This window comes from Prionailurus viverrinus, chromosome B1, assembly GCF_022837055.1.
Source record: "Prionailurus viverrinus isolate Anna chromosome B1, UM_Priviv_1.0, whole genome shotgun sequence".
In the NCBI taxonomy this organism is placed as follows: domain Eukaryota; kingdom Metazoa; phylum Chordata; class Mammalia; order Carnivora; family Felidae; genus Prionailurus; species Prionailurus viverrinus.
Window position 1 is genome coordinate 194,661,351 of NC_062564.1, and position 27,613 is coordinate 194,688,963.

At 44.0% G+C, this 27,613-nt stretch overlaps 1 protein-coding gene across 1 annotated transcript in view; it reads right to left on the reverse strand.

Annotated features, from left to right (window-relative positions):
• Positions 1-27,613, reverse strand: part of CD38 (CD38 molecule) — a 57,066-nt gene that overhangs the window by 13,647 nt on the left and 15,806 nt on the right. The window contains exons 2-3 of the mRNA XM_047856855.1: positions 4,758-4,887; positions 1,594-1,729 (exon numbers count right to left, since the gene is read on the reverse strand). Of these exons, the coding sequence (XP_047712811.1) occupies positions 1,594-1,729; positions 4,758-4,887 (266 nt within the window). The remainder of the gene's footprint in view (positions 1-1,593; positions 1,730-4,757; positions 4,888-27,613) is intronic.

Below are 27,613 nucleotides of genomic sequence, written 5' to 3' on the forward strand. Positions count from 1 at the left end.
TGGCCTCGCAACCAAAGAAGTGAAAAATAAGCCGAGGTATTATTTCTTTATCAAATTGGCAAGAGCATTTTCATAAGTGCGAACATCCAGTGTTGGCAAGGGTATGGGTGAATAAGTAATGTCACAGATTCTGATGAGAGTATAAATGGTGACCTCCTTTTGAATGACAAATGTATCTGTTTCTACCACAGTGTATTCAGCACCGAAATCTCATTTGTAGAAACGTATCTTTCCAAAGTGCTTCCACAAGCATGCAGCTGTACGTGAGCCCTGGGTGTGTGCCAGTGTGGGTGTGTGTAAGCATGTGAGTGTCTGTTGTGCACAGAAGCAACAGTTGCTAAGCAACAACATCTAAAAACAACCTAAATGTCCATCAACTGGAGATTGGGTTAAATAAATTATGGTAACATCCCCAGAGGAGATACATGAGGGCTTTTGAAAAAATATGGCTATTATTTCTATCTACTAATTCTAAACGAATAAAGCAAAGTTGCAGATTGTGTATGCGTACGTTTTAACACATGCGTTTATGTGAGCACGGGGCCACGTGTGGAAGGATTCTTACCGAACTGTTGACGACAGTCCCCTTCGGGAAATAACATGGAAATGGAGGACTGGAGAAGGTACAAGGTGACCTTCACTCTTTTTAAACACTTCTGTACTTGGCAAATAAGCATGCAGCCTTTTTATAATTGGAAATAATGTAAACCTGGGAAGAAGAAGCTACCATAATAAGTTTTTTTTAAAACAGTCAAAAGCAATAAAAATAAGAACAAAATAATATAAATGGGGCATCTGGGTGGCTCAGTCAGGTAAGGGTCGAACTTGGCTCAGGTCATGATCTTGTGCTCTGGTCTGTGAGTTCACGTCGGGCTCTGTGCAGTCAGCTCGGAGCCCAGAGCCTGCTTCGGATCCTGTGTCTCCCTCTCTCTCTCTGCCCCTCCCCTGCTCACCCTCTGTCTCTCTCTCTTCTTCCCTCTCTCTCCCAAAAATAAATAAACATTAAAAAAAAAAGAAGAAAACAACATAAAGTAAAAATATCCACCGTATAAATAAAAAGAGAAAGAAAAACACAAAGAAGTGAAAACGGGCTCGATAGAGTTTTCTGGGTAGAAAGCACCTCCCCACAGTGAGGCATTCTGGGTCTTTCTGGGCAAGATAAGGCGACCTCTGAACAATGACAGCAGAGCCAAGCACTGGCCTGAGACGCAGAGGAGCCCATCCACCTGCTGCCGTGGCCATTCCTTGGAACAAGGGCTGTGGCCTGGCTCCCTCTCAGGCCTCAGCCTGCTCTGCTATTCTCTAGTCCCGAATAATGCCCTCACAGAGAGCAAACACCTCCAATTCAGAAGCAGGCTACCCCTGCTCTCAGAGTGGGCCGATCAGGGAGCACAGACGGGCCCAACCCGTTTTTTCTAGAATGCTGAGTTGATCTAAGGAACGCTATTTTACGGGAACCTGAATGATCTCTAAGTGTGTAGATGGCATCAGGGCAGGTACCTGTGGCTCCTCCCACCACACCGATGCCCCTGGCAGAGCCCAGGGCTCCTTCGCCCTGCACTCCCTGCAATGCCAAACAGCCCAGACCCTCACCAGGAGAGCCTGGGTCTCCACACCACCTGAGGCCGTCCGCCATGTAGCCCAGCAGTGTGTTCTCCAGGGTGAACAACTCCCGCTGGACCCATGCGTATTCGTGCACCAGCTCATTTGTTTTGCTCCAAAGGAGGGTCTAGGAAAGAAAAACACAACCTGTTATGGAGAGCAATTCAGTGAGTCAAAAAGCAAAAACAAAAACAAAACCCACATCTTCTTAAATGAGAGAAAAATAGAAAAGACCAGAGTAAAACCCCTAGAGTAAAAGTGAGCGTTGCTGAGTGCATCACTGTGTTCTGTGTCCATGGATGGAGGGTGTGTGTGTGTGTGTGTGTGTGCGTTTTCTAGGTCACATTATTATTTTTGGTGGCAGTGAAAAAAAGTCTGAAAGCCACGGATGAGAATCTTACAATAAACACAGAACTAGAGCACATCTGGAGGAGACATTAGGAAATTCCTAAAGTCATCTGCAAAACAATTGTGTCTACGTGCTATTTTCTGGGAGAAGTGCTCTTGGGTTCTTAAAGGGCTCCAGGACCCTGTTTCCTTCCTCAAATCTTTCCTATTCCCACAAAGAAAAAGGAGAGAAAGAAAAGAACAAATACAGTGAATTTTTTTAGGGTCCCTCGTAAAGGTCAAATACCAGAACAATCTTCAGCAGCCCATGGATCTATTCCGTTTTTTTTTTTTTTTTTAGTTTTAAATTAATTTTTTTTTTACTTTTTTTTTTTTTTAATTTACATCCGAGTTAGTTAGCATACAGTGCAACAATGATTTCAGGAGTAGATTCCTTAATGCCCTTAACACATTTAGCCCCTCCCCCCTCCCACAACCCCTCCAGTAACACTCTATTTGTTCTCCATATTTAAGAATCTCTTAATGCTTTTGTCTCCCTCCTTGTTTCTCTATTCTTTTTGCTTCCCTTCCCTTATGTTCATCTGTTTCGTATCTTAAAGTCCTCACATGAGTGAAGTGCTATGATATTTGTCTTTCTCTGACTAATTTCACTTAGCATCACACCCTCCAGTTCCATCCACATAGTTGCAAATGGCACCTTCTTTTTTTTTTTTTAAGTTTATCTCTTTATTTTGTGAGGGGGTGAGGGGCAGAGAGAAAGAGAGAGAGAGAGAGAGAGAGAGAGGGAGAGAGAATCACAAGCAGACTCCACACTGTCAGCACAGAACCCAACTCGCGCTCTATCTCATGGATCATGCGATCATGACCTGAGCCAAAATCCAGAGTCCGACGCTCAACCTACTGAGCCACCCAGGTGCCCCTCCACTCCTTCCGGATAGGAGGGCGTGGTTTGAAGCGTGGGCCCCAGAGGCACGTGCCCTGTGAAACCAGCGTCACTACTTACAGCTGCCTGACCCTGGGCAGCCAGAGCATCACTAAGCCTCACTTTCCCCATCTGTAAAATGGTATCGATAGTGACTGTAAGGAACCCGAGATGTGAGATGAAATGAGACAATTGCAAACAAAAAGTGCTTAGTCCCGGGTCTGTTGCCGAGTTAGGGATCCTTGGGGTTACTTGCCAAGCAGCTCTTCTGTACAGGGCTCCGTGTCGGTGCACCCGGCGGGCTCTCTGGAATAACCCTAGCTCTCCACCGAGGGGATGAGAGGCTATAATAGGTGCCTGGCTCGGAGGCTACACAAAGATGATTTGGGGTGCACTGAATTTTCACCTTAAATGCTGACTTGAGGAAAGATGTACGCCATTCCGCACTTGTTCCAGTACAGTCTATGTATAAACCCCAGGCCTCTCTGGCTCCAAATCCCAGGTTACCAACATTTCAACTGGTCACTTTCAAGGCCACCAAACGTGAGCAGTCACTGACCGCCTAACCTCACCAAGTCTCAGTGCTCTCACCGGTAAAATGGGGTTGTTGACTCTTGACTTGTTTATTCTGCAGGGTGGCTATGAATTATCATCATCATCGTCAGAGGTCAAGGGAGAGTTTCGCAGTTACATAAAGTTGGGTCCTTTTTGTTTGGGTTGGTTGGGTTTCCCATGGGTTTGCTTTGTCTGATTTTTGGTCACATCTCCTTCCTCTTTCCCTGTCCCTGGTTCTCTCTTAATTTTCTTCCTCAGATGTCCCTAATCCAGATGATATCCAGGTGCCGCAAAATCTCCACAGACGCCATCTCGGCCAACCACGCATACACCCTAACCTCCAGATTTTCCTCCTCCCTCATCCTGGCCAAAATTTGGTCCTGTAGTCTCTTCCTTTGGCTTTTATCCTGTTTTGTTTTGTTGGGTTTTTTTTAATGTTTATTTATTTTTGAGAGAAACAGAGACAGAATGTGAGCAGGGCAGAGGCAGAGAGAAAGGGAGACAGAATCCGGAGCAGGCTCCAGGCTCTGAGCAAGCTGTCAGCACAGAGCCTGACGCAGGGCTCGAACTCACAAACCGCGAGATCATGACCTGAGCCGAAGTTGGACGCTTAACCAACTGAGCCACCCAGGCACCCCCTGTTTTTTGTTTTGTTTTGTTTTTTTCAGTTTATTTATTTTGAGAGAAAGAGTGCACACACAAGTAAGGAGCAGAGAGAGAGAGGAAGTGAGAGAATCCCAAGCTGACAGCACAGAGCCTGATGCGGGGCTCAATCTCATGAACCCTGAGATCACGACCTGAGCTGAGATCGAGAGTTGGATGTTTAACTGACTGAGCCACCCAGGCACCCTTTTTTATCCTCAGGTTTTTTTTTTAATTTTTTTTTTCAACGTTTATTTATTTTTGGGACAGAGAGAGACAGAGCATGAACGGGGGAGGGGCAGAGAGAGAGGGAGACACAGAATCGGAAACAGGCTCCAGGCTCTGAGCCATCAGCTCAGAGCCCGACGCGGGGCTCGAACTCACGGACCGCGAGATTGTGACCTGGCTGAAGTCGGACGCCCAACCGACTGCGCCACCCAGGCGCCCCTATCCTCAGTTTTAAAAATCAATAATTCAGGGTGCCTGGGTGGCTCAGTCAGTTAAGCATCTGACTTTGACTCATGATCTCACAGTTCATGAGTCTGGGCCCCACATCAGGGGCTGTCAGCACAGAGCCCACCTCAGATCCTCTGTCCGCACCCCCCCCCGCCCCTCCCCTGCTGGTTCTCTAAATAAATAAATAAATAAATAAACTTAAAAAAAAAAATCAGTAACTCTATCCCGTTACCTTGTCACAAGGTACAGTTTGATTCGTCAGTTCCATCAATGGCTGATAGTCCTGTTCCGTGCTGCTGCAAGGATCCTTAGAAAGAAACGCATTTGTGAATGCCTTCCCTATCTTTTGGCAATCTTTATGTCTGTGAGACAAAACACGGAAAATAAAACAAAACATGAAAGGTTAGGTTTTGAACATAATTACCTGGGCACGTGTCACCTACGAAGCACGGGCTGTATGCCTAGAACTTCACGCACATCCGGACAGCATTTTTTAAGAGATGACCATTATCCTCCCCACCCTGCAACGTCCCTGCCTCTCCCAGAGCTGCTTCTCCGGTTAGAGACACAGACAGTAATCAAACAAGCAAATAAGTTAACAAAATCAGTACGGACTATTCCAAGTATTCAGAAAATCAAGGGGGGGGGGGGCGACAGCAGAATACAATGACCAGGTTAGGGAGGCTGGTCAGGACAGGTGTCCCTGAGAGATCATTTAAGCTAAGACTGAATGATGAGAAGGAAAACATTCCAGACAGAGGCTACTACAAGGACAAAGGCCCTGAAGCACACAGCATGGCTGCCACGGAAAGGAATAAGGAAAAGAGTGGTAAGAAATCAGGTCAGAAAAATAATCAGGCGGTAGATCCCTTAGGTCTTTTGGACCAAAGAAATGATTTCAAATTTTACTCTAATTACTGGCAAGCCATTGGATTGTTTTAAGCATGAGAGCGGTCTCATCTGATTTTTTTTTTTTTTTTTTTTGAGCCACCACTAGAAAATTCTGAGCTGGCCCTAAAGATAGAAGTCTCTGAAATAGAATTCAGACTCCTCGTCCCCTCCAGACAGCCCCCAACCATGAGGAGGCAGGTGGGTGGGGAAGAGTGGAGGGAGGAGGGATGGGGGCACAGAGAGGGGCTAAGAAGACAGCAGCTGGAATCCCTTGTGTTCCTGTTAGCAGGTGCACAGAAACCCATCATTTCCTCGGGACAAAGAGGTGGGTCTCCCCTGGGAGCGCTCAGGTATCACGATCAGGATAAACCCTAACCTTTGAGGGCTTAAATAAAACACATGGTAAATCCTTTCGGAACACTGCCCAGTACAGAATAAAGGTTCACTCAACATCAGCAATAATATTTCCTGTCTTTCTTTTCGGGCCCCTTGCTCAGACCTTGCTGGCTGTGAGCAGTCATCTGTAGCCCATAGAGGCAGGCGTGGCCCATATAACTCCTGGGCCAACTTAGGAATGGGCTCATCCTCACAGGGCCCGGAAGGGCACACAGAGTTAGTATGTCCTGCACCTGGGGTGGTGAGAACACCCGGCCCCTTGGGGTCAGATTAGGGTGCAAACCCAACCCAGAGGGTAACAGTACTGCCCATCCCCTTGTCCGCAGGCAATATGATTGTCTCCTTGATCTTCCACTCGTAGTAAGAATCAGCCTGTAAAATGTAATGGCTTTGATATGCAAAAGCCACAGGACAGAATTCCAGATCAGTCATCCGGTAGCTGGGTGGGCTGAGGCAATAATAATAATAATAATAATAATAATTTCGTAGTAGTAGTAGTAATAAACAATAACAACAAAAGGTAGCATTTATTGGGGGCTTAATATATATATTGCACATACATATCTCATCTAATCTCCTATCATTTCTCTGAGCAAATGTATCAGTATTTGATTCAACTTAGTAAGACCTAAAATTGCAGGGACGCAACAGAGAATTTTATTTCTTGCTCATATCTCAAGCTCAAGGCCAGTATCTGGGATTTCTATGACATTGCACATATCAGAGACCCATCTGCTCAGTCCAAAATGGCTACTTCAGTTCCAGCCATCATGACTACATTCCAGCCAACAGGAAAGATTAAGGAAAAGAAAGAGGAAGAGAAAGAAGGAAGAGGAGGGGAAAGCAGCAGCAGCAGTGGGCACGTGGGCTGCTTCTTAAGGACAGGCTCTTAGAAGATGTTCTATTTGCTGTCATCTCATTTGCTAAGATGTTATCACAGGCCACACCTAGCTGCAAAGGAAGGTGAGAAGCGCAATCTTTCACCTTGACGGCCATTGCAGATCTAAAATCACTACTTCAGTTCTAGAGAAGAGCGAGCCTTGGTCACAGGGAGATCCTACCGTTGTCCCATTTTACTGATGAGGAAACTTGAAGGCTGCAAAGTTATAGAACCGGTCAGAGGTCACAGGATGAGTGAGTGGGAAAGCCGGGACAGGTCCCAAGTCTGTGTGACCCTGAAGGTCAGGCTCCCACCACCCTACTACAGCATTGCCTTGGAAGGCAGGCTAGAAAAGCGCTCCAGCCTCAGTTTCCCCATCTGTGAAAGGGAGGTAATATCACTTCAGTCATGGGAGCTTCGAGAGAATTCGATGAGCTCACACACAACACCTGCAGTCTTCGTGGAGGGCTCTTTCGAGCCGAGATCCCTCTACTCCCCAGTCTGCACAGGACATTTCAACTGCCTCATGGTTGCCTTCCAAAGCTGGGCCAGGAAACCATTATCCATCTGGCTTTCTCCATACACTGCACATTTCAAAGAAAACAGGTTATTGCATTATGTACTTCGATGTCAATCAAAATGTATGGGGCACCATCATGGCAAGTTTAGAGAAAAAGTGTTTGGTGGCTATGTCACTTTGGGGGATCCTGTTTTACTTCCATTAATTTAATGGCCTTCTCAAAAATGTCCTGTTCCGGATTCCAACTCCCTCATACAATTCTTCTACCAGCATCTGCAGAACTTGAGGCAGACAAAGGCTGGAGGCGGAGAGATGTCTCCCTCAGATGAAGAGCAAGAGAATTTTCCACTACAAAAAAAAAAAAAAAAAAAAAATCTGGCAGGAAAGAGAAATGAACGTGCACCGAGAACCCACTGTTTACCAGATGTTTTTATGAACATGTTATGTAATCACCAAAGACTTGATGGAGCCTCTGGAAGAAGTCACGAACCTCTAAAATTATTTTTATGTTTCTTAGGTATGTAGACCCCCAGCTCAGGAGACACTACCTTCTGGATCCCCAGGTTGATAATAATTTAACGGAGCTCCTTGTCTAGAAGCAGCAGAGTTCTAGAACATAAGCTGAAACAGACGTGAGAAGAGTTTATGATGTAACTGCCTTCCCTTTCTCTGTCTCAGAGATCACAGCCTCCTTGTGTCCACAACTGAGAGAAAATGAGGAGGAGCAATCAGAAGTCTGGGGTCAAGCTTTATGAAGCTACTTTTTTTAAAATGTATTATTTCTTTATTTCGAGAGATAGAGAGAACACAAGCACAGGGAGGCGCAGAGAGAGAGGGAGGGAGAAATTCCCAAGCAGGGTCCAAGTCTCAGCAAGGATCCCAATGTGGGGCTCGATCTCACGACCTTGAGATCATGACCTGAGCTGAAATCAAGAGTCAGATGCTTAAGTGACTGAGCCCCCCAGGAGCCCCTGAAGTTTCTTTTTATCCTTAAACTCAAAAGTAAACATTGCACCCTGGATGTGCCAGTCACCATTTTGATCAGCATAAATACATATATAGAATTAAAAAGGCATTGGGATGGCACTGTAGGGAGGTGTCTGCAGTACTCATTTATAGATGTCAATGCAGAAAGGAGCCTCAAGTTCATTAGTGTGGCTTCTTTGCAAGAATCCCCCGTGTTCAGGTTTGTTCCCCTGGGTAGAGCACCGTTCCATCAGATCAAATGATAGCCAAGCCAAGCTGCTCCGAGTAAATTGGCCGGTTATAAGGCACAGATGGCCTCAGGAACGTCTGTGTCCAACAGAGATGGAGGTGCGCCCCTGACTGAAGAGGTGGCATGGGGGGCCCCTGGGTGGCTCAGTCCGTTGAGCGGCTGACTTCACCTCAGGTCACGATCTCACCGCTCATGGGTTCGAGCCCCACGTCGGGCTCCGCGCTCATAGCTTGAAGCCTGGAGGTGGCTTCAGGTTCTGTATCCGTCTCTCTGCTCCTCCCCTGCTGACATTCTGTCGATCTCTCTCTCTCAAATATAAGATAAAAACAACATAAAAAAATCGAAGAAGCAGCATGGAAGGAATAAGAGCCATTTCTGGAAGTTGCTTTTTTTTTTTTTTTTTTTTTTGCATTAAAAATGGCTCTCCATTCCAAAATGGTGCTGCTTCCAGGCAGACCTGCTGCCTGGGATAGAGACTGTGAGCCCCAGGGCTATTCCCAAGAGCTGTCTGTGCCCGGATCGGACTGTGGGAAGTCATCGGGTCCTGTGGCTCTCAGCTCTGGCCACACCTGACCATCACCCAAGAGCTTCGGAAAAGACCGACTCCAGGCCAACCAAGTCAGAATGGCAAAGGTGGAAAGGGTAGAACTGAGAATTTTTCAGAAGCTTCCCCTTCCCCCTTCCTCCCAGGGGAACTGCACTGCCACTTTCTATCTCAGTGAATTTGACTACTGTGGGTACCTGTCTTTCCATCACTGGCTGATTTCACTTAGCGCAATGTCCTCACAGCTTACCCGTGTTGTAGCAGGTGTCAGAATCCCCTGCCCTTTCAAAGGCTCAACAGCATTCCACTGTAGGCTTACACCTCATTCTGGGTATCCGTTTACCCACCGTGGACACTTGGGCTGCTTCATCACCCACTCTTTCCTTCCACAAATATTTCCCTGGGTCCTACAGAGAGCCTCCCACCAGGCACAGAGCTATCCTCAAGGCACTCAGATGATGGTTGAGGGCAGAGAAAGACCAAAACTAATTACAATCAAAGCACCAGTGACTTTTGCCCAAGACACTAAAACTTGAAAACTCAATAAATAGTGGAACATTTTCTAATTCTCTACTACAGAAGATAGGCACGGGATTTAAAACCACAAAACAAAAACAAAAACTCCTTGATTAAATGTTAAGCAGTCTTCTTTTTTGAAAATGATTTTTCTTTGTGGGCTCCCCTGTTGTTGTGGCATGCAAAATCTATCTATATTTGTAACCGCCCGGGGTTTCTATGTGCCCCTTTTCTGGCTTCGCTGCCTTTGATGGGTTCCAGAGATTAGAGATGTGTAGCCAACAGAAGGGAATGGCGTCAAAAGGTGTCTCTGCTCAGTGGAAAACAAAGCAGCCTTTGAACAACGTATTTATACAGAGCTTGGAATCACTTGGGGGATGTTTATTTTATGGTAAGTGATGAAAGGAGACCTCACCTTCTAGAAAACAGGAAAAAGATGCACACCAAATTGGTAATTGGGGTTGTCTCTTGGAAGAAAAATAAAGGCAAATTTCCACTTTCACCTCATATTTTTCTGTATTGTTGGTTTACAATAAAAATGGATTATCCAAGGGGTGCCTGGGTGGCTCAGTCGATTGAGCGACCAACTTCGGCTCAGGTCATGATCTCACAGTTTGCAAGGTCGAGCCCTGCGTCGGGCTCTGTGCTGACAGCTCAGAGCCTGGAGCCTGCTTCGGATTCTGTGTCTCCCTCTCTCTCTGCCACTCCCCCTCTCAAGCTCTGTCCCTCTCTGTCTCAGAAATAAATAAACATTAAAAGAAAAAAATTTAACAATGGATTATCCAAGCCAGCCAAAAAGGGGGGAAGGGGAGTTCAATTTTTTTAAATGAAGATATAGCAAAATCACAACCAATTTTTTAAAACTGAAAGAAAAAGAAACCACGGCAATCAAACCATGTTTGTTTGTTTGTTTGTTTTTTGAGAGAGAGAAATAGAGAGCAAGCGGGGGAGGGGCAGAGAGAGAGGGAGACAGACATCCCAAGCAGGCTCCGCGCTGTCAGCACAGAGCTGGATGAAGGGCTCAAACCCACAAACCATGAGATCATGACATGAGCAGAAGTCAAGAGTCAGACGCTCAATCAACTGAGCCACCCAGGTGCCCCTCAAACCATGTTTTAAACTAGTTATGCCTGGTGAGGAGTATAAGGTTGCCTTGTAATCGTCCCATCTTATACTTTGACTTTTCCTACAATAAACATATATTACAATAGCGATCATAACAAAACTTTTATTTTCTTTTAGAGTAGCCTGAGCAATTAGACCAAACACTTGAGAATCATGGGAAGCTTAGGACTTGGGTTTAAAGAAAACATACCACCTTAGGAATTCCTGTATCCAGCAGAGACAGAAGAGGATCTCTACTCCGTCACCACCCATCATTTCTGTGCCCTCCCTCACGTCTGCTAGCTACAAAGTGTCTTTTCTATCCCTCATCCTGTTAAAAACAATAGCATGTAATCAGGCAAGACGCCCTGGCCCCACCACTCAAGGCCCAGTGATGTGATATATGAGCAGGGGTAGGGGTTAGGGCCACAGACTTTCTCCAGTGGAACTGTCTCCCCTTTAAAGACTTTCTTGCATCCTCAAGCAAGACTGGGTTGTCAAATCACTCCTCATCACAGATCATACTCAGAGTCAGACTTGATGAATCATATCAAGGAGACAAGTCGTTGAGAGGCTCAGTCAAAGGAAGGGAGGGAGGGATGCCACTTCCTATATTGCCCCTGGTGTCCTGCCTGCCTTCCTGCATGAGACATGCTTTCTGGCCCAGAATCACGGATAACACCATGAAGTGACCTTTTGGGTTCTGTAGGGCTCGTTACACAACGAGAAGGATTAAAAGGATGAAATATCTCCATTTTATTACCCAGAGAGTTCCACTGCTTACATGATTTTCCAGGGAATCACGCCTCACAGATGATGAATCAATTTTCTCTAAGTCATCTTTAACCAAGGACGTCCTGTTAAGGGGATTCACGACATAGGCCGCTTCGTTCTAGCAAATGGCGTTAGTCTATCTACCTGGAGGTCCAGTTGACCAGACCATTAGCCCACTCGCTTGCCTTCTTTCTTCCCCTCAGGATCATCCCTTCTTCCAAAATTAAGTAAAGCCATCACAGCCCAGCTGTTGTAGTTCCTTCCTCCTGGGGACCCAGAGAGAACAAGGTTATATATGGAGATGTTGGCAATGAAAAAGAGAATTGCGTTGGCCTGGTGTTCTCCTGTTGAACATAATTCAAGGGCACCTGACATCAAACATCTCTGTGACCCTGAGACTGTGATGTCAACAGACAATATCCACAACACACACACACATGCACACACACACACAGACCAAATACCCTTGTATCATAGTAAATATCAGTGACTGCTCCCTCTTTACCAATGACAGCTTTGGCTTTGCTTCATGCTTGCAGCCTGGCAGACCCTATCACAGAATGACCCCCTTGCCCTGTGCTCCCTGGCAGCATCCAGGCAAAGCCAGCCTCTTACCCCCAAAAGTTCATAAAAGAAGCCCCAATCCTATCAATCCTTTCTAACATGCTCACACTGAACCCTCCCCTGCCCCAGGGGCCCTCGTACTAGGGCTCACTCTTGGAAAGAGAGATGAAGCCCATCTTGTTCAACTGCCCTGTGTTCCTGGTGGTCTTGGGCTGAGGGACAATGCCAGTAACCTCCAATCTTGAGAAGGATATTCAAGAATCAGAGGGCCTGTGAAAACCAGCATGCCTTAATCAGTGTTTATGCTTGGCAGAAGTTCCAAAAGCAGCTTCTGGAAGACTCGATTTGTTAGTATGAAAGTCTGCAGGCTGAGCTGGTGTCTTAGCCATGACAGTATTTCTCTGCCTGCCTCCTTAGGATTCAAGGTCAGTGGCACGTCCTCCCTCTTCCTACCACTCTATTCCTTCCAGCAGACCCCAGGTGGTTCCTCAGTTGCCCTATCCCCCATGAGTCGACCCTTCTTGTTGGCTTCTCCCCCTTTCTCCCTACTTCTGACCTACCCTGGCAGTTGTCTCCAGGAGCCCAGAGGCAGGAGGGAGCACTCGAAGGAAGAAGGAAAAGTGTATGACCACCACAGAGTGCTCCCCATGTGCCAGGCACTGTGCTTACTCCTTAACTCATACTATTTAAATCTCACACTGGTCCTGTGGGGAAGTTCCTATCATTAGAGCTACTGAAGCTCAGAGTTTAGCAACAAGACCAAAGCCGAACAATTAGCAAGGGGCAGACCTATCTGACATTCCAAACTCCACTCTTTCTCTGAACAATGCTGCCCCCCATAGGAGGTGAAGTTGTTCCTAACAGAAATGAGGACCTAAGACCCCAGAGGGGCTGTCCCTTCCCTAGATCTCATGCAAAGGTACAGACCAGAATAGACACTTGTTTCCCAAGTGATGGGATAAAGCCAATAGGGTACAGGGGGTGGGCAGAGAGTTAAAGTCTTACACAAGGTGAAAACCAAGTACATTTCATGGTTAAATCTGTATGTTGTCAGCCTACTTCACACTTCCTAACTTGGTGCTGTCACCTCTCAGGATATGCTGTCACCCTTCCCACAAATAATGGTTCTATTTCAAAGTCCCCGCCAATAAAGCAACATCAACTACCTAATATGTTGCTCCCCCAAGAAAGCTCTCACAGCCTAAAATCCTCATCCCTAAAAACACTTAGATCTCAAGGGGTAGTTACACTCATTCTATAACTTTTCCTGCCGTGAAGTCCTGCAGGGAACATTGTCTTGGCCCAAAGGAAACACGAGAACCCGTTAACTCAGTGGTTAATTCTTTAATTTGAGACTGAGGGAGCCTGAATTGAAGGCAAAGATTGCCACCTTGTGGGCAAAGAGAGCAACCAGCGAGATTCCCTGAGGAAGTCAGAATTTTGCAAGTAGGGTGTTAAGACAGAAGAAGACTCTTGGGGCTCCCGGCTGGCTCAGTATGTGGATTCTTGATCTTGGAGTCAGGAGATCAGGTCCCACATTGGGCATAGAGCTTACTTAAAAGACTCTTCAGGAAAGAGTATCCAATGGAAAAAAAGACAGTCTCTTTAGCAAATGGTGCTGGGAGAACTGGGCAGCAGCATGCAGAATGAAGTTGGACCACTTTCTTACACCATACACAAAAATAAACTCAAAATGGATGAAAGACCTAAATGCGAGACAGGAAACCATCAAAACCCCAGAGGAGAACTCTTTGACCTCAGCTGCAGCAATTTCTTGCTCAACACATCGCCAAAGGCAAGGGAAATAAAAGCAAAAATGAACTATTGAGACCTCATCAAGGTAAAAACCTTCTACACTGCAAAGGAAACAATCAACAAAACTAAAAGGCAACTGACGGAATGGGAAAAGATATGTGCAAATGACACATCAGATAAAGGGTTAGTATCCAAAATCTATGAAGAACTTACCAAATTCAACACCTGAAAAATAAATAATCCAGTGAAGAAATGGGCAGAAGACATGAATAGACACTTTTCCCAAGAAGACATCCAGATGGCCAACAGACACATGAAAAGATGCTCAACATCACTCATCATCAGGGAAATACAAATCAAAATCACACTGAGATACCACCTCACACCAGTCATAGTGAGTCATAAAATTAACAATTCAAGAAACAACAGATGCTAGTGAGATGTGGAGAAACGGGAACCCTCTTGCGCTTTTGGTGGGAATGCAAACTGGTGCAACCACTCTGGAAAACAGTGTAGAGGTTCCTCAAAAAATTAAAAATAGAACTACCCTATGACCCAGCAATAACACTACTAGAAATTTATTTAAAGGATACAGGAGTGCTGTTTCATAGGGGCATATGTACCCCAATGTTTATAGCAGCACTTTCAATAGCCAAATTATGGAAAAAGCCTAAATGTCTATCAACTGATGAATGGATAAAGAAGATGTGGTTTATATATACAATGGAATCGTACTCAGCAATGAGAAAGAATAAAACCTGCCATTTGTAGCAACATGGGTGGTACTGAAGGGTATTATGCTAAGTGAAATAAGTCAGGCAGAGAAAGACAGATATCGTATGTTTTCACTCATATGTGAAACTTGAGAAACTTAACAGAAGACCCTGGGGGAAGGGAAGGGGAAAAAATAGTTACAAACAGAGAGGGAGGGAGGCAAACCATAAGAGACTCTTAAATACAGAGAACAAACTGAAGGTTGATGGAGGAGGGGATGGAGAAAATGGGTGATGGGCATTGAGGAGAGCACTTGTTGAGATGAGCACTGGGTGTTGTATGTAAGCAATGAATCATAGGAATCTACCCCCAAAACCAAGAGCACACTGTATACGCTGTATATTAGCCAACTTGACAATAAATTATATTTTAAAAAAATCTTCAGGAAAGCTTAAAAGTCACTAATTCCATTAATCTGGCCTGAAATGCCTGATACGTTCAAGAAACAGCAAAGAAGCCAGTACGGCTGGTGGCTGGAGCAGAGAAAGCCAGGTGGACAGTAGACAGAAAGGAAGGCATACTGGGTGGGGCTCCCAGAGCCATTGTCAGGAATGGAGCTTCTACACATGGAGAACTGTGGGGCCATAGAGGATCCACAGCGCAGGAAGCACATGATATTACTTAAGTTTCAAAGGATTTCTCTGACAGCTTCAGTGAGTATAGTCCGAAAGAGGAAGATAGACCAGTAATGTGAGCAAGTAGCTGTGGTGATGTGGACCAGGGTAGCAGAAAGAGAGATGGTGAGAAGTGATAGATTCCCTTTAGCCTTAAATTTCCTAATGGATTAGACGTGTGGTGTTAAAGAAATAAGGAGTCGATAACAATTCCAAAGTTCATAGCCTGGGACACTGGAAGGATGGAGTTGCCATGAACTGGGATGGAGAGGTTTAGGTGGAGATGGCATTGATCAGTTCTGTTTCAAACACGCTGAGCTTGAAGTTTCTATTAGATGTGCAAGTGAGGCTGTGGACTAAACAGGCGGGTGTCTGATCCTGAAGTTCAGGAGAGAGAAAGCCATGAAACTACCTGAGATCAGCAACCAAAATACAAAGGAGAGAAGACGACCAAGGATTGAGCCTTGAGGCAATCTGACAGAAGAGGTGGGGAGAAAAACCCAATAAAGATTGGAATGTAGGACAATAGGCAGGAGAATGGGTGATTCTGGGAGCCAAGTGAAGAAAGTGTATTAAGGTGGTGGAAGTGATGAACTGTGTCAGCTGCTCTTGATTAGCCAAGGAATATGAAGGCTGAGAACTGATTGTCTGAATTATCATCAAGGAAGGGCTGTTTTAATTCCAAATGCAATGACACTGAGACTGCTGGCCTTTTAACTTAGACTTGCCAGCCTCCAGAATTGCAAGAAATCAATTTCTGGGGGCACCTGGGTGGCTCAGTCAGTGAAGTTGTCCAACTCTTGATTTCAGCTCAGGTCATGAACTAACAGTTTTGGGAGTGCAAGCCCCACATCAGGCTCTGCACTGGCAGATTCTCTCTCTCTCTCCCCCTCTCTCTCTGCTCCTCCCCAACTCACACTGCCTGTGTCTCTCTCAAAATAAATACACTTTTAAAAAAAAGTAAAAAAAGAAGAAGAAGAAGAAGAAAGAAATTTCTGTTGTTCATTAGTCATCTGATTTATACTGTTCTGGTATAGCTGTCCAAACAGACTAAGGCATGATCAATTGATTTTCAGCGAAAGTGTCAAAGCAATTCAATGGGGAAAGGAAAGCCCTTTCGATAAATGATGCGACACCAAATAGATTTTCATATGTGAAAGAAAACTGAAATCTACCTTACTTCATACCCTACACAAAATTAACTAGGAGTTGAGGACAGACCTAAAGCACAAGCTATACAGTCCCCAACTTATGATGGTTCCACTTATGATTTGATGCAAAAGTGATATGCATTCAGTAGAAACCGTACTTCAAATTTTGCATTTTGATTTCCTCCCAGGCCAGAGGTATGCAGTCTGATACTCTGTTGTGACCACTGTAAGCTCATGTAAGAATTCCGAGCATACTCTAGGTAGGCTAGGCTAAGCTATGCTGTTCAGTAGGTGAGGTGTAGTAAATGCATGTTTGACTTATGATATTTTCAGTATATGATGAGTTTATTGGGATGTAACCCCATCATAAGTCAGGCAAGATATATATAAGAAAAAGTGAACAAGTTGGATCTTATCAAGATTAAAAAAAAAAAACTTGATTCCTTAAAAGCCTCCATTAAAGAAGAATAAAAGGCATGTCACAAAATGAAAGAAAAACTTTCAGTACACATCTGACAAAGGACTTGCATCCAGAATACCTAAACTGACAACTCAATAGTAAGAACAAAAACCAACTTTTTTTTTACGATTGGCAAGAGATTTGAAAGCATACTTCAATAAGCCCACGAGACAATGTTCAACACCATTAGTCATGAGGGAAATGCAAATTCGAAGTGCCATAAGGGGTGCCTGGGTGGCTCAGTTGGTTAGATGTCCAACTCTTGATTTTGGCTCAGGCCGTGATCTCACAGTTTATGAGATTGAGCCCCACGTTGAGCTTTGTGCTAACAGCTCAGAGCCTGCTTTGGATTCTCTCTCACCCTCTCTCTCTGCCCCTCCCCCGGTTGTGTGCTTACCATCTCTCTCTCTTTCTCAAAATAAATAAACTTTTTTTAAAAGCACCATAAAAATACCACTACAAATGCATCAGAATGGCTAAAAGTGTAAAAGTCTGATAATATCAAGTGTTAGTAAGAACATGTAGCAACTAGGGGCACCTGGGTGGCTCAGTCAGTTAAGCGGCCAGCTTCAGCTCAGGTCGTGATCTCACGGTTCGTGAGTTCGAGCCCCACGTCGGGCTCTGTGCTGACAGCTCAGGGCCTGGAGCTGCTTCGGATTCTGTGTCTCCCCCTCTCTCTACCCCTCCCCTGCTCATGCTCTGTCTCTGTCTCTCAAAAATAAATAAAGATTAAAAAAAAGAATGTGTAGCAGCTAGAATAATTGTACACTGATGGTGAACATGTAAAACTATACAATTACCTTGTAGGACAGTTTAGTAGTTTCTTAAATAGCTAAAGCATGTGGCTCTGCTATTTCAATTCTGGGTAGTTGCCCAAGAGAACGAAACTGTATATCCACACAGAAACTTTGTTCATAGGAGCTTTACTCACAATATCCAAAGTGAAATACAAGCCAAATGTTCATCAAAAGAGGAATGGATAAACAAGTTCAGGTATATAAACACACAGTGGACTACTATTCAGAAATAAAAGGGAACAGACTATTAATACATACAACAGGGATGAATTTCGAAAGCATCACATGGATGCCATGAAAAAGCCAGACACAAAGGAGTACACAGGATATGATTCTGTTTATATAAGTACTTCCAAAAAACGTAAACTAATATCTAGTAACAGAAATCAGACAGTGCCTGCTGGATATCAAGACATTAGTGATTTAAACAAGGTGGTAGTTGTTTAGGGATAGATTATAGAACAGATTAGAGAACCCAGAAACAAGCTAACAGGTCTGAAATGCAAATAGAAGTGGCATTATAAAGCCCTGAGGAAAGGATGAATTGTTTGATAAATAGTACTCACACAACTGACTATCCATCTGTGGGGAAAAAATGAAATTAAGTCCCTACCTTATACCACACACGAAGACAAATTCCAAGTGGATAAAAGAGTTCATTGCAAGAAGCAAATGTTTAACATTTTTGGAATACATGTGACCTTTATTGTGACCTCTGAGAAAATAAATTCTTAAATAAGGTACAAAAGGCACAACCACAAAAGATAAATATGATTACATTAAAATCATCAGTAATACAAGGAATCTAATAAAGTCAAGAGTCAAGACACAGATTGGGAGAACATATTTGCAATCTGCAAAACTAACAAAAAATTAGGATCTTGAATGTGTAGAGGAGACAGACAATTCAACATACAAACAGGCAAAATACAAAAATAGGTACTTCACACACACACACACACACACACACACCAGAGCGGCCAATGTAAGTGCATAAAAAGATGATCAGTTGTGTTAGTCATCAGGAAAATGAAAACTAAAGCCACAAAAAAATGCGCAAAATTGTTCCGAGTGATGGTGAGGACGGAGCAACAAGGACTTTTCCGAAAGTCAGGTGACACCACAAATGTGGAGACCAGTCTGGCCGTATGTAATATGGCAGACACTGCTGGTTCCCAGCCCAAACAGATTTTCCTCACTCTTCTTCCCTCTTGGCAAAGCATGCCTACTATCACGTTGATTCAAAATATCAAAGAGCTCACAAGTCTCCTTTCCAGTTTGGGGAGCCATGTGGCTCTATTCTGGCTAATGAAATTCAGCACAGAGGCAATTGAGAGAGGTCTCCCGAGAAAGATGCTATTCTCTGATAAAAAGAGACTTGAAATGGGGGCATTCTTGCCATCCTCCTGTTCTCTGTCCCTGGGCATCGTTCTATAAGGAAAGACATAATAGCTGGAACTGCAGCTGGAACTTGGGACCAGAAGCCACCCAGGGAGATGGGAGAGCGAATAAGAAGACTTGGTCCATCACTGAGCAGCTGAACCAGACTCTAGGACCATGTCACTTCTGGTTGGCTGGTTATGTGTGTCTGTAAAAACCTCTTGTTTTAAACTACTTTCAGGGGTGCCTGGGGGGCTCAGTGGGTTAAGCGTCGACTTTGGCTCAGGTCATGATCTCACGGTTCGTGAGTTCGAGCCCCATGTCGGGCTCTGTGCTGACAGCTCGGAGCCTGGAGCCTGTTTCAGATTCTGTGTCTCCCTCTCACTGCCCCTCCCCCGCTTGTGTGCGCACGTGCTCTCTCTCTCTCTCTCTCTGTCTCAAAAATGAGTAAACGTTAAAAAATATTTTAAATAAGTAAATAAGTAAACTACGTTCATCTGAGTATTCTTTTACTTGTAGCCAAAAGCATCTTAATTGGTACACTCACTGTTATGGGATGAATTGTGTCCACCCAAAAGATGTCCCCCCACGACCTCAGACTGTGACCTTATTTGGAAATAAGGTCCTAGAAGATGTTCAAGTTAAGCTGATGATAGGGGTGAACCCTAGTCCAATATGACCAGGATCCTCACAAAAGGGAGCAAGTTGGACACAGGGAGAGACACGCACAGAAGAAAGACAATGTGAAGACACAGGGAGAACGGCCTATACTAGACAAGGAACAGCCGAGGCTTCTAGAAACTAGGATAGAGCTATGGAACAGATTCTTCCTCACAGCCTTCAGAAAGAACAATCCCTTCTGACACCTTGACTTCAGATTTCTGGCTCCAGAAATGTGAGACAAGACATTTGTTAAGCCACTCAGCTAGCGGTGCTTCCTTACTGCAGTCCTAGCAAACTAATACACTCGATAAAGGGGAAGATGGCATACGCCATGGCTTAGTATTTCTTTTTTTTTTTTTTTAACGTTTATTTATTTTTGAGACAGAGAGAGACAGAGCATGAACGCGGGAGGGTCAGAGAGAGAGGGAGACACAGAATCCGAAAGAGGCTCCAGGCTCTGAGCCGGCAGCACACAGCCCGACGCGGGGCTCGAACTCACGGAGCGTGAGATCGTGACCTGAGCCGAAGTCGGAGGCTTACCCGACTGAGCCACCCAGGCGCCCCCTGGCTTCGTATTTCTATCTGTAGCTAAATGCCTTAGGAGGAAATCATATGCAGGAGCAGACTTGTGTTCTGGCATTGTTTATGCCAGCAGAAACTGAGGATAAGGGAATAGATTAATTAATGTAAGATATGGTCATTCAGTAGGATCTCATACACGAGTTGAAATAAATGAACTGGAGCTCATATATCCACAAGGATAAATCTCTAAAACAACATGATTACGATTACCAAAATACATTGGTAACGGGAAAAAGCAAAGCTTACTCTGCAGGGCAAAACACAAAATAAATAATAATTAAAATCAGAATGCAGTCACATATTCCCTTATCAGATTGATTAAAAAAAATCAGAAAGTTTGAAAACGCCCTATATTGTACAGGTATGGCAAAACAGAAACTTTTATTGCCTCAAGAGGTGATTTGCCTCATAGAAATTTGGCTATTTTCAAAATTAAAAATGGGATAGCCTTGAATTTAGTGATTCCTCTTTCAAGATTCTATCTCACACAAGAATTTATTGCAGCACTGTTTGTAGGATATTACAAAAGTTTTTTTAAAAACATCAATTGCCCATCAGTACAAATCTAAAATATGGTAAATCCATACACTGGAATATGATGTAACCATTAGAATGAGACAGAACTACACTAATAACCAAGATACAACTGTAAAATGAAAACAGAAGAGTGAGGCACAGAGGGGACAATGTGTGGGGCGGCGGGGGGGGGGGGAGGGGGGGTAAAGAATATGGGAAAAATGCCTATATATCCAGAGAGCATTTCTAAAAAGATGCAAGAGAGACACACAGCAGTCTTTGCCTCTGAGAAAGAAGGGAAATTGAAGGGAGGTGTATTTTGATTTTACCGGTCACCCATTATTTCTTTAAGCCTAAAAAAAAAAAAGACAAATCAAGAGGAGATACTGATGTGAGAATAAGGAATATTGAAGAAAGCAAAAGATGTCCCTTGAGAGGGAAGATGACGTCAACTAGCCAGGTAAATACAAAGGAGGCTATTGGTCGTGGTAAATGGATGTGTTCCTATCCGGCAGTTCAACAGTCCTTTTGAAGAAATTGCATCTAGAAGTGCTAAAACATGAAATGTGATCGACCATCTTTGATCTAAGTCTCACACCTTCTTTGAAATTTTACATCTCTCAGTTTCTGTATGGTTTTAGTCTTTCTTTGCTCTTGAAGAATTCCCAAGGAGATTTGGTTACTGCCAACTTTGATACTGCTCTGGATAAGTTCATTCATCAATAAATTCTTACTCCCAGGAGACACAATAATGAGGAGGGAAATTTTATTATGAATTTTATAATATTTAAATTATGAGGGGCTCCTGGGTGACTCAGTTCCTTAAGCGTCAGATTCTTGATCTCGGCTCAGGTCATGATCTCGTGGTCATGAGATCCAGCCCGGTGTTGGGCTCTGTGCTGACAGTATGGAGCCTGTTTGGGATTCTCTCTCTCTCCTTCTCTCTCTGCCTCTCCACCGCTCACACACTCGCTCTCTCAAAATAAATCAATAAAATTTTAAAAAGAATAAACAAAAATAAACTGTGAGGTCCCAACACCACAATCACTATAATATTTGCTTGATAGTCATAATAAAAGTAACATTTGAACAGAATCAAGGCAAACATGGATGGAGACCAAAGAAATATATGCCTTGGGGAATTTCTAATGTCCCTTCAAGTCAGACTTTACTGATTCGAAGCATCCAAAGACCAAAGATGTAGATAACTTTCTACCACGTGGATGCATCATGTTTAATACATCCTACTAGGAAGTGGAAAACTGGACTGTAGCAATTTTTGTAAATGTCATATTATAGAAGGTATTTAAATTAGCTCTGTAAAACTGCTTATTCTGAAACCATCCATTTAAGCAGCTCAACACTTTCCTTTTTATTTATTTTTTATTTATTTTTTTTATTTTTTGGTAACTGTGGCATTCATCACTATTTAGAATTCCATTTTGGGGGTCAAGTGATTTTGTATTCTTCTCTGTATTTATGTATTTTTCTGAATATGCTCTAATAGGCTTGTTTTATTTTTGTAATTAGGAAAAAATAAGAGTCATTGCAAGGACAAAGAAAGTTACTCTCTCCATTTATTCTTGAAATTTCTGAAGTCAGTTTTCACTTTCTTTTTTGTCATCACAACAAGATTCTCATCATCCCATCCTTTCAGAGTAGATATTTACTGGTGATATTTTGTTGAAAAAGACGATGCCCTATTCCCCACTGAGGTCAATTACAAAAATCCATGAAAAAAATTATTCTTCCCCTACCAAACCCTGAGTCTTTGCAACACACACACATACACACGTGAAACACACACACACACACACACACACACACACACACGCGCGTGTGTGTGCACATGAAATCAATTCTTGATTTTATCTCATCCAGCTTCCCGTTTGTTCTTAACATCTTCATGCTAAAGAAAACTTGGTCTTACAGCACCTGCCTGGCTCAGTCAGTAGAGCGTACAACTCTTGACCTCAGGGTTGTAGGTTTGAGCCCCACCTTGGGCATGAAGCCTACTTAAAAAATAAAAATAAAAATAAACCCACAAACTTGTAAATATGTTTTTACTTGTTTTAATTATATAATTTAATTGCACCATACATAAATTGGGTAAGTGGAAAAAGAAAAACCTTTTTTTAACTATGAAAATCAAGTTTTGTCAAGTATGACAATAGAATTTCAGCTATGTTTTTTAAATGTTATTTTTTTGTTAGCGATATAGACTGAAGTATTTATACACAAAATGACATGAAGTCTGGAATTTGCTTTAAAGTACTTTAGAGGGAAAGAAAAGTGAGGAGATTGAAGAAATAAGACAGCAAAATGTTGATAATCATTAAGGATGGGTATGAGGTAAATGGGGTTAACTACTGTTCTTTCTAGTTTTACCTTTTTTTTTTTTTTTTGAACATTTCTGTAACAAAAACTTCCAATCCTACTGGGGCTTGTGCTGTTTCGCGTTGCCTCTGCACCTCTTCCTTTTGCCTAGAAGGCTCTCCCCCAGACATTTCTGGGTTTGCTCTCCCTCTTTATTCATGTCTTTGCTAAAATGTCAGCTTTTAGTGAAGCTTTTCTTATTTTATTATTGTACCTAACACCACCCCCGAGCCCACGTTATAGCACTTTCCATCATCTGCCACACGGTATATTTTCCTGCTTTATTCACTGTCTGGACCCCAATCCCACTAGAATAAAAGACCCATGTGAGCAAGGGCGTAGTCTGTTTTATTCACTACTCTCTCCCCAGGATTGGGAAGAGTTTCTGGGACATAACAGGAGCTTGAGAAATACTTATGGGATAAATGTGTTATGAAAATATTTACAATTTGGAGTGGGCAGGATGTCCTTTCAATGTCTTAACGGGGCATTGTTTGATAGGTTTTCCCCGACAGTTATTTAATTATCTAGCAGAATGTATCTTTGTTATTTCTATTCACTATCAAAGCTTATGAAGTTAGATGGTAACAATATACATCCTGTTGGCTAAAGATGCAAATAATTTTCGTCTGATAGAAAAGATACATCCCAAAGGTTATGGCTTTTAATTAACTTGTAGAGCATTAACCAGTTTTGTGCCTAACCTATCTAATATTCTGCTTCAAATATGTATAAATACTTAGTGCCCCCAAGGTGTTCTTTGAACTGACGTTATCATTTTACTGATTTCTTCATAAATGAGTAAATAAATCTTTGGCATGCGTTGCTTCTATTAATGAAAGGCGTGCTCTTAACTTGCTGAAACTTCTACCCTGACACATGAATTCCAGTCGTGAGGAGCTGTGCAAATGTTGGCTGTTATTCTTGACTTTTTGCTATTTGAGACTCTGATTCTGCCTGACAGAGAGAGCAACACAACACACGCCTAATCCCTTGGCATTGAGACTATTCTTCAACCAAAAGAGACCCCCAGGTCACCCATACTCTGTCACATCAGATTTCTTCAAGCCAAGCAGCCCCAGGCCCTCAAACTTCTTTATCCAGCTTCTTCTCCTGCTGCCCCCACTTCAGGATCAACTCACTTGTTAGTCACTCTTGAACTTAAGCACCTAGGACTGAAAGCAGATGGGATGATGGTGGCTCTTCCCAGGTGGGATAAATAAGACTTTACACTGACCTACTTAGGCTGATAAGCAACACAATTCTGACACAGAATGATGAATAGATCTCTTGGAATGTATCTTTCCGGCCAACTCCGGCCAACTGTAGGCATCTATGTGGCATGCTGTGTAGACAGTTTTGATGCTGGGCCAGGCTCACCCGGTGTGCCGGGATCACTCAGCAATGTCTTCCACAGGCACAGGATTAGGCGAGCAGAGCATACACTACCATCTTTCCTGACCCAGCTCTAGGAGGTGATGGTTCAAGAGGAGAGATAAGCCACAAAGAAAATGTTCTGGCCACCAGGCAGGACACGGCATTCTGCTGCTTTACCTGCAGAGATCCGTAAGTACAGTACGATGATGCTCTGGGCTCTGGGACCTTGCTTCCCTAAAAGGGGGAGCCCAAGGACCTCACACTGCGGCCTCATGACTCACCTTTGAGACAGACAAAATAACAGATGCCTCCATCGGGAGACTACACAAATGCTCCTATGTTAGGAATGGGCTGCCTCAGGCCCTGAGATGTGCTAAGAACACAGTCTTTTGGAAGTTGTAGGATACAATGGCTGCAGGCTGTGCAGTTAGTTCAAAAACCAGCTCTCCCACTTGCCAGCCCTGGTCCTTAGAAGAATCACTCCATGTCTCAGTTTTTCCATCAGTCTGGTGGGTCTGATGATCCCAAGTATGGAAAGAAGACAACTTTCAATCCCCACCCTGCCATGTACTAACTACAAAACCGACTTCGTGGGCATCTGACCAAAGCAGTCACATGGGGCCCTGGATTCAGAAAGTTCCCACACTTGGAGTTTAATGCTCTGCAGTTGCTGTCTAGAAATTCTCAATAATTTTGTCATTGCTTTGTGTCTTGTAGGAGAAGGCCAATGGGCAACTGAAGCCTGAACCAGGGGCTTGAAGCTTTGTTCAGACCTCTTACTGTTTTCTCACCTCCCAAGGGAGGGAAGGTTCTCCAGCTGCCACCCTCCACCCCCCGCAGGACCATGAGTGCAGGAGGGTAAGGGTCAGGTAAATTGTAGAGTGTGGCCCCAGGTACCTAGGAGGGTCAGCTTTGTCCCTGCAAGAATCCCAGTGTCCAAGGATCTCAACATTAAATAGCAAGTAAAAACCATCTGACCGGTGTGACAAGACCTCAGAAGAAAGTAAGAGCTTTCTCTGGCTTTTTGAACGAGACTTGCGTTTTCATTTTGCACTGGGACCCACAAATTACCCAGCCTGTTCTGACTGTAGGGTAAGCCAAATTATTTAACCTTTCTCAGGCTCCATTTCCCCAGCCACAGGATGTGCATCCCGAGACTTTTTTGACACGATTCTGATAAAGTTTGAAAAGAACCAACTTTCGCACCTGAGCGGGAGGGGAGCCGCCACAGGCTCTGCAGTGATCTCAGGGGCACCCTGGGAGAGAGCAGTCCCTTCCTCGAGTATCGTGGGAAGAGGGTGTATTGCCCCCACAAGGACAAAAGACCCAGGGAATGTGAACTGGTGCAGCTATTCTGGAGAACAGTATGGAAATTCCTCGAGAAACTAAAAATAGAACTACCATATGACCCAGCAATTGCACTATTAGGTATTTACCCAAAGGATACAAAAATACAGATTGGAAGGAGCACATGCACCTCGATGTTTATAGCGGCTTTATCAACAAGAGCCAAACTAGGGAGAGAGCCCAAATGTTCATCGACTGATGAATGGATAAAGATGTGGTATAAGCAGTGAGTCAAGCTGGCGGAGAAGTAGGAAGATTGGAATTTCCCTCATCCCTCAAACACAGCAGTATTGAGGCCAGAACAGTTGGAACACCAGGAATCCAGGCTCCAGAGTGACAGAAACATCCCCACAGACGTACAGAGACAGGTTGGCAGGACAGAGTTGTGTGTTTGTGTATCGGGAGAGATAAAAGGAGCAGCATAGGCATGGAGGGGAGTATCCCCTTCAGTGGAGAGAAAAATGGAAGAGAAAGAGAGGCTGTGTAAGTGTGGGATTATATTTGGACAAGAGAAAACCTCTCTGGACCACAGATGGGGGGACGAAAAATACGGACAGAGCCAGTTTCTACCTTGCAAACAGCCTTAGGAGCTAAAGGTCAGAGTTTTCATGGGTGCACAACTTGTTACAGACCAGAGCTGGCTGTGTGTGTGCACTTGAGTGGGAGGGGAGCCAGCCACAGGTTCTGCAGTGATCTCAAGGACACACTGGGACAGAGCAGTCCCTCCCTTGAGTATTGTGGGAAGAGGGTTTATTGCCCACACATGGACAAAAGACCCAGCAGGCACCAGCCAGAGGCCCTTTGTCAGCTGGACAGAGTGGCACTACCCTAGACCCGGGCTGGGGAGGATACCTTAAGACATAGGGGTCTGAATCCAAGCAAAGCACCTAGGAGCTGCAGGAGACTGTGGAGCAGGGCGAGCCAGCCTGCCTGGGCTACTCTGTGAAGGCTGCCTGAGCAGCATGGTTTGAGACACTCAGTCCAGGGAGGAGAGACTGTCACGATTTTTCTTCCCATCACCAACAAGGTGGGACTTCAGGGAGCAGGACAACAGCCTCCAGTGGAGGCGGGACCACTTACACCAAACCCTGCCCCTGCGGGTCTGCTAACTGCTTATCGACCAGAGTGAGATTGACACTGACAGAACCAGAGGGCCCCTCCTCCAGACCAGCACAGCCACCAGTTCCAAGGCACCAACAGACAACTGTCCTGTGGTTTTGTAGGTCTGTCTGTTTTTTTGTTGTTATTGTTTCGTCTTCTGTCTTTCTTTCTCTGTTCCGGTGTTTCTTTGTTTAATCAGGCACTTTTATTCTATCCTCTTTACACCTTTTCTGTATCTCCTTCTTCTTTATTTTCCTCTCTTTCTCTCTCTCTGGATTAAGCCCTATAGTTTCTTTGATTCTCTGCCTGATCTTTTTTTTTTTTTTCTGCCCCTGTCATTTCTCTCTTTGTATAAGATAAGGCTTCTTCCTTCCCCTCCTTTTTTCCTTTTTTCCAGGGTTACTTTAATGAACAAGTCAAAACACACCTGGACCAATCCACCACTATGAGCAGTGAGATAAACCAACAAAAAATGCAACAGAGTGCACACAACACACTCTAAAAACATTTCCTAAAGTGCCAGGCCCTGGACAGTGTATGACCCCTTTTTAATATAGTAGTATTTGCAGGTGCAGGACATATAACAAGCTATTAAAACACATAGAAGACAGAAAACTAGCCAAAGTGATGAAGTGGAAGAATTCCCAAAAGAAATTCCAGGAAGAAATAACAGCCAGAGAATTTCTCAACACAGATATGAACAATTTATCTGATCAAGGATTTAGAATAATAGTCACAAGACTAATAGCTGGGCTTGAAAAAAGCATAGAAAACAGCAGAGACTCTATCG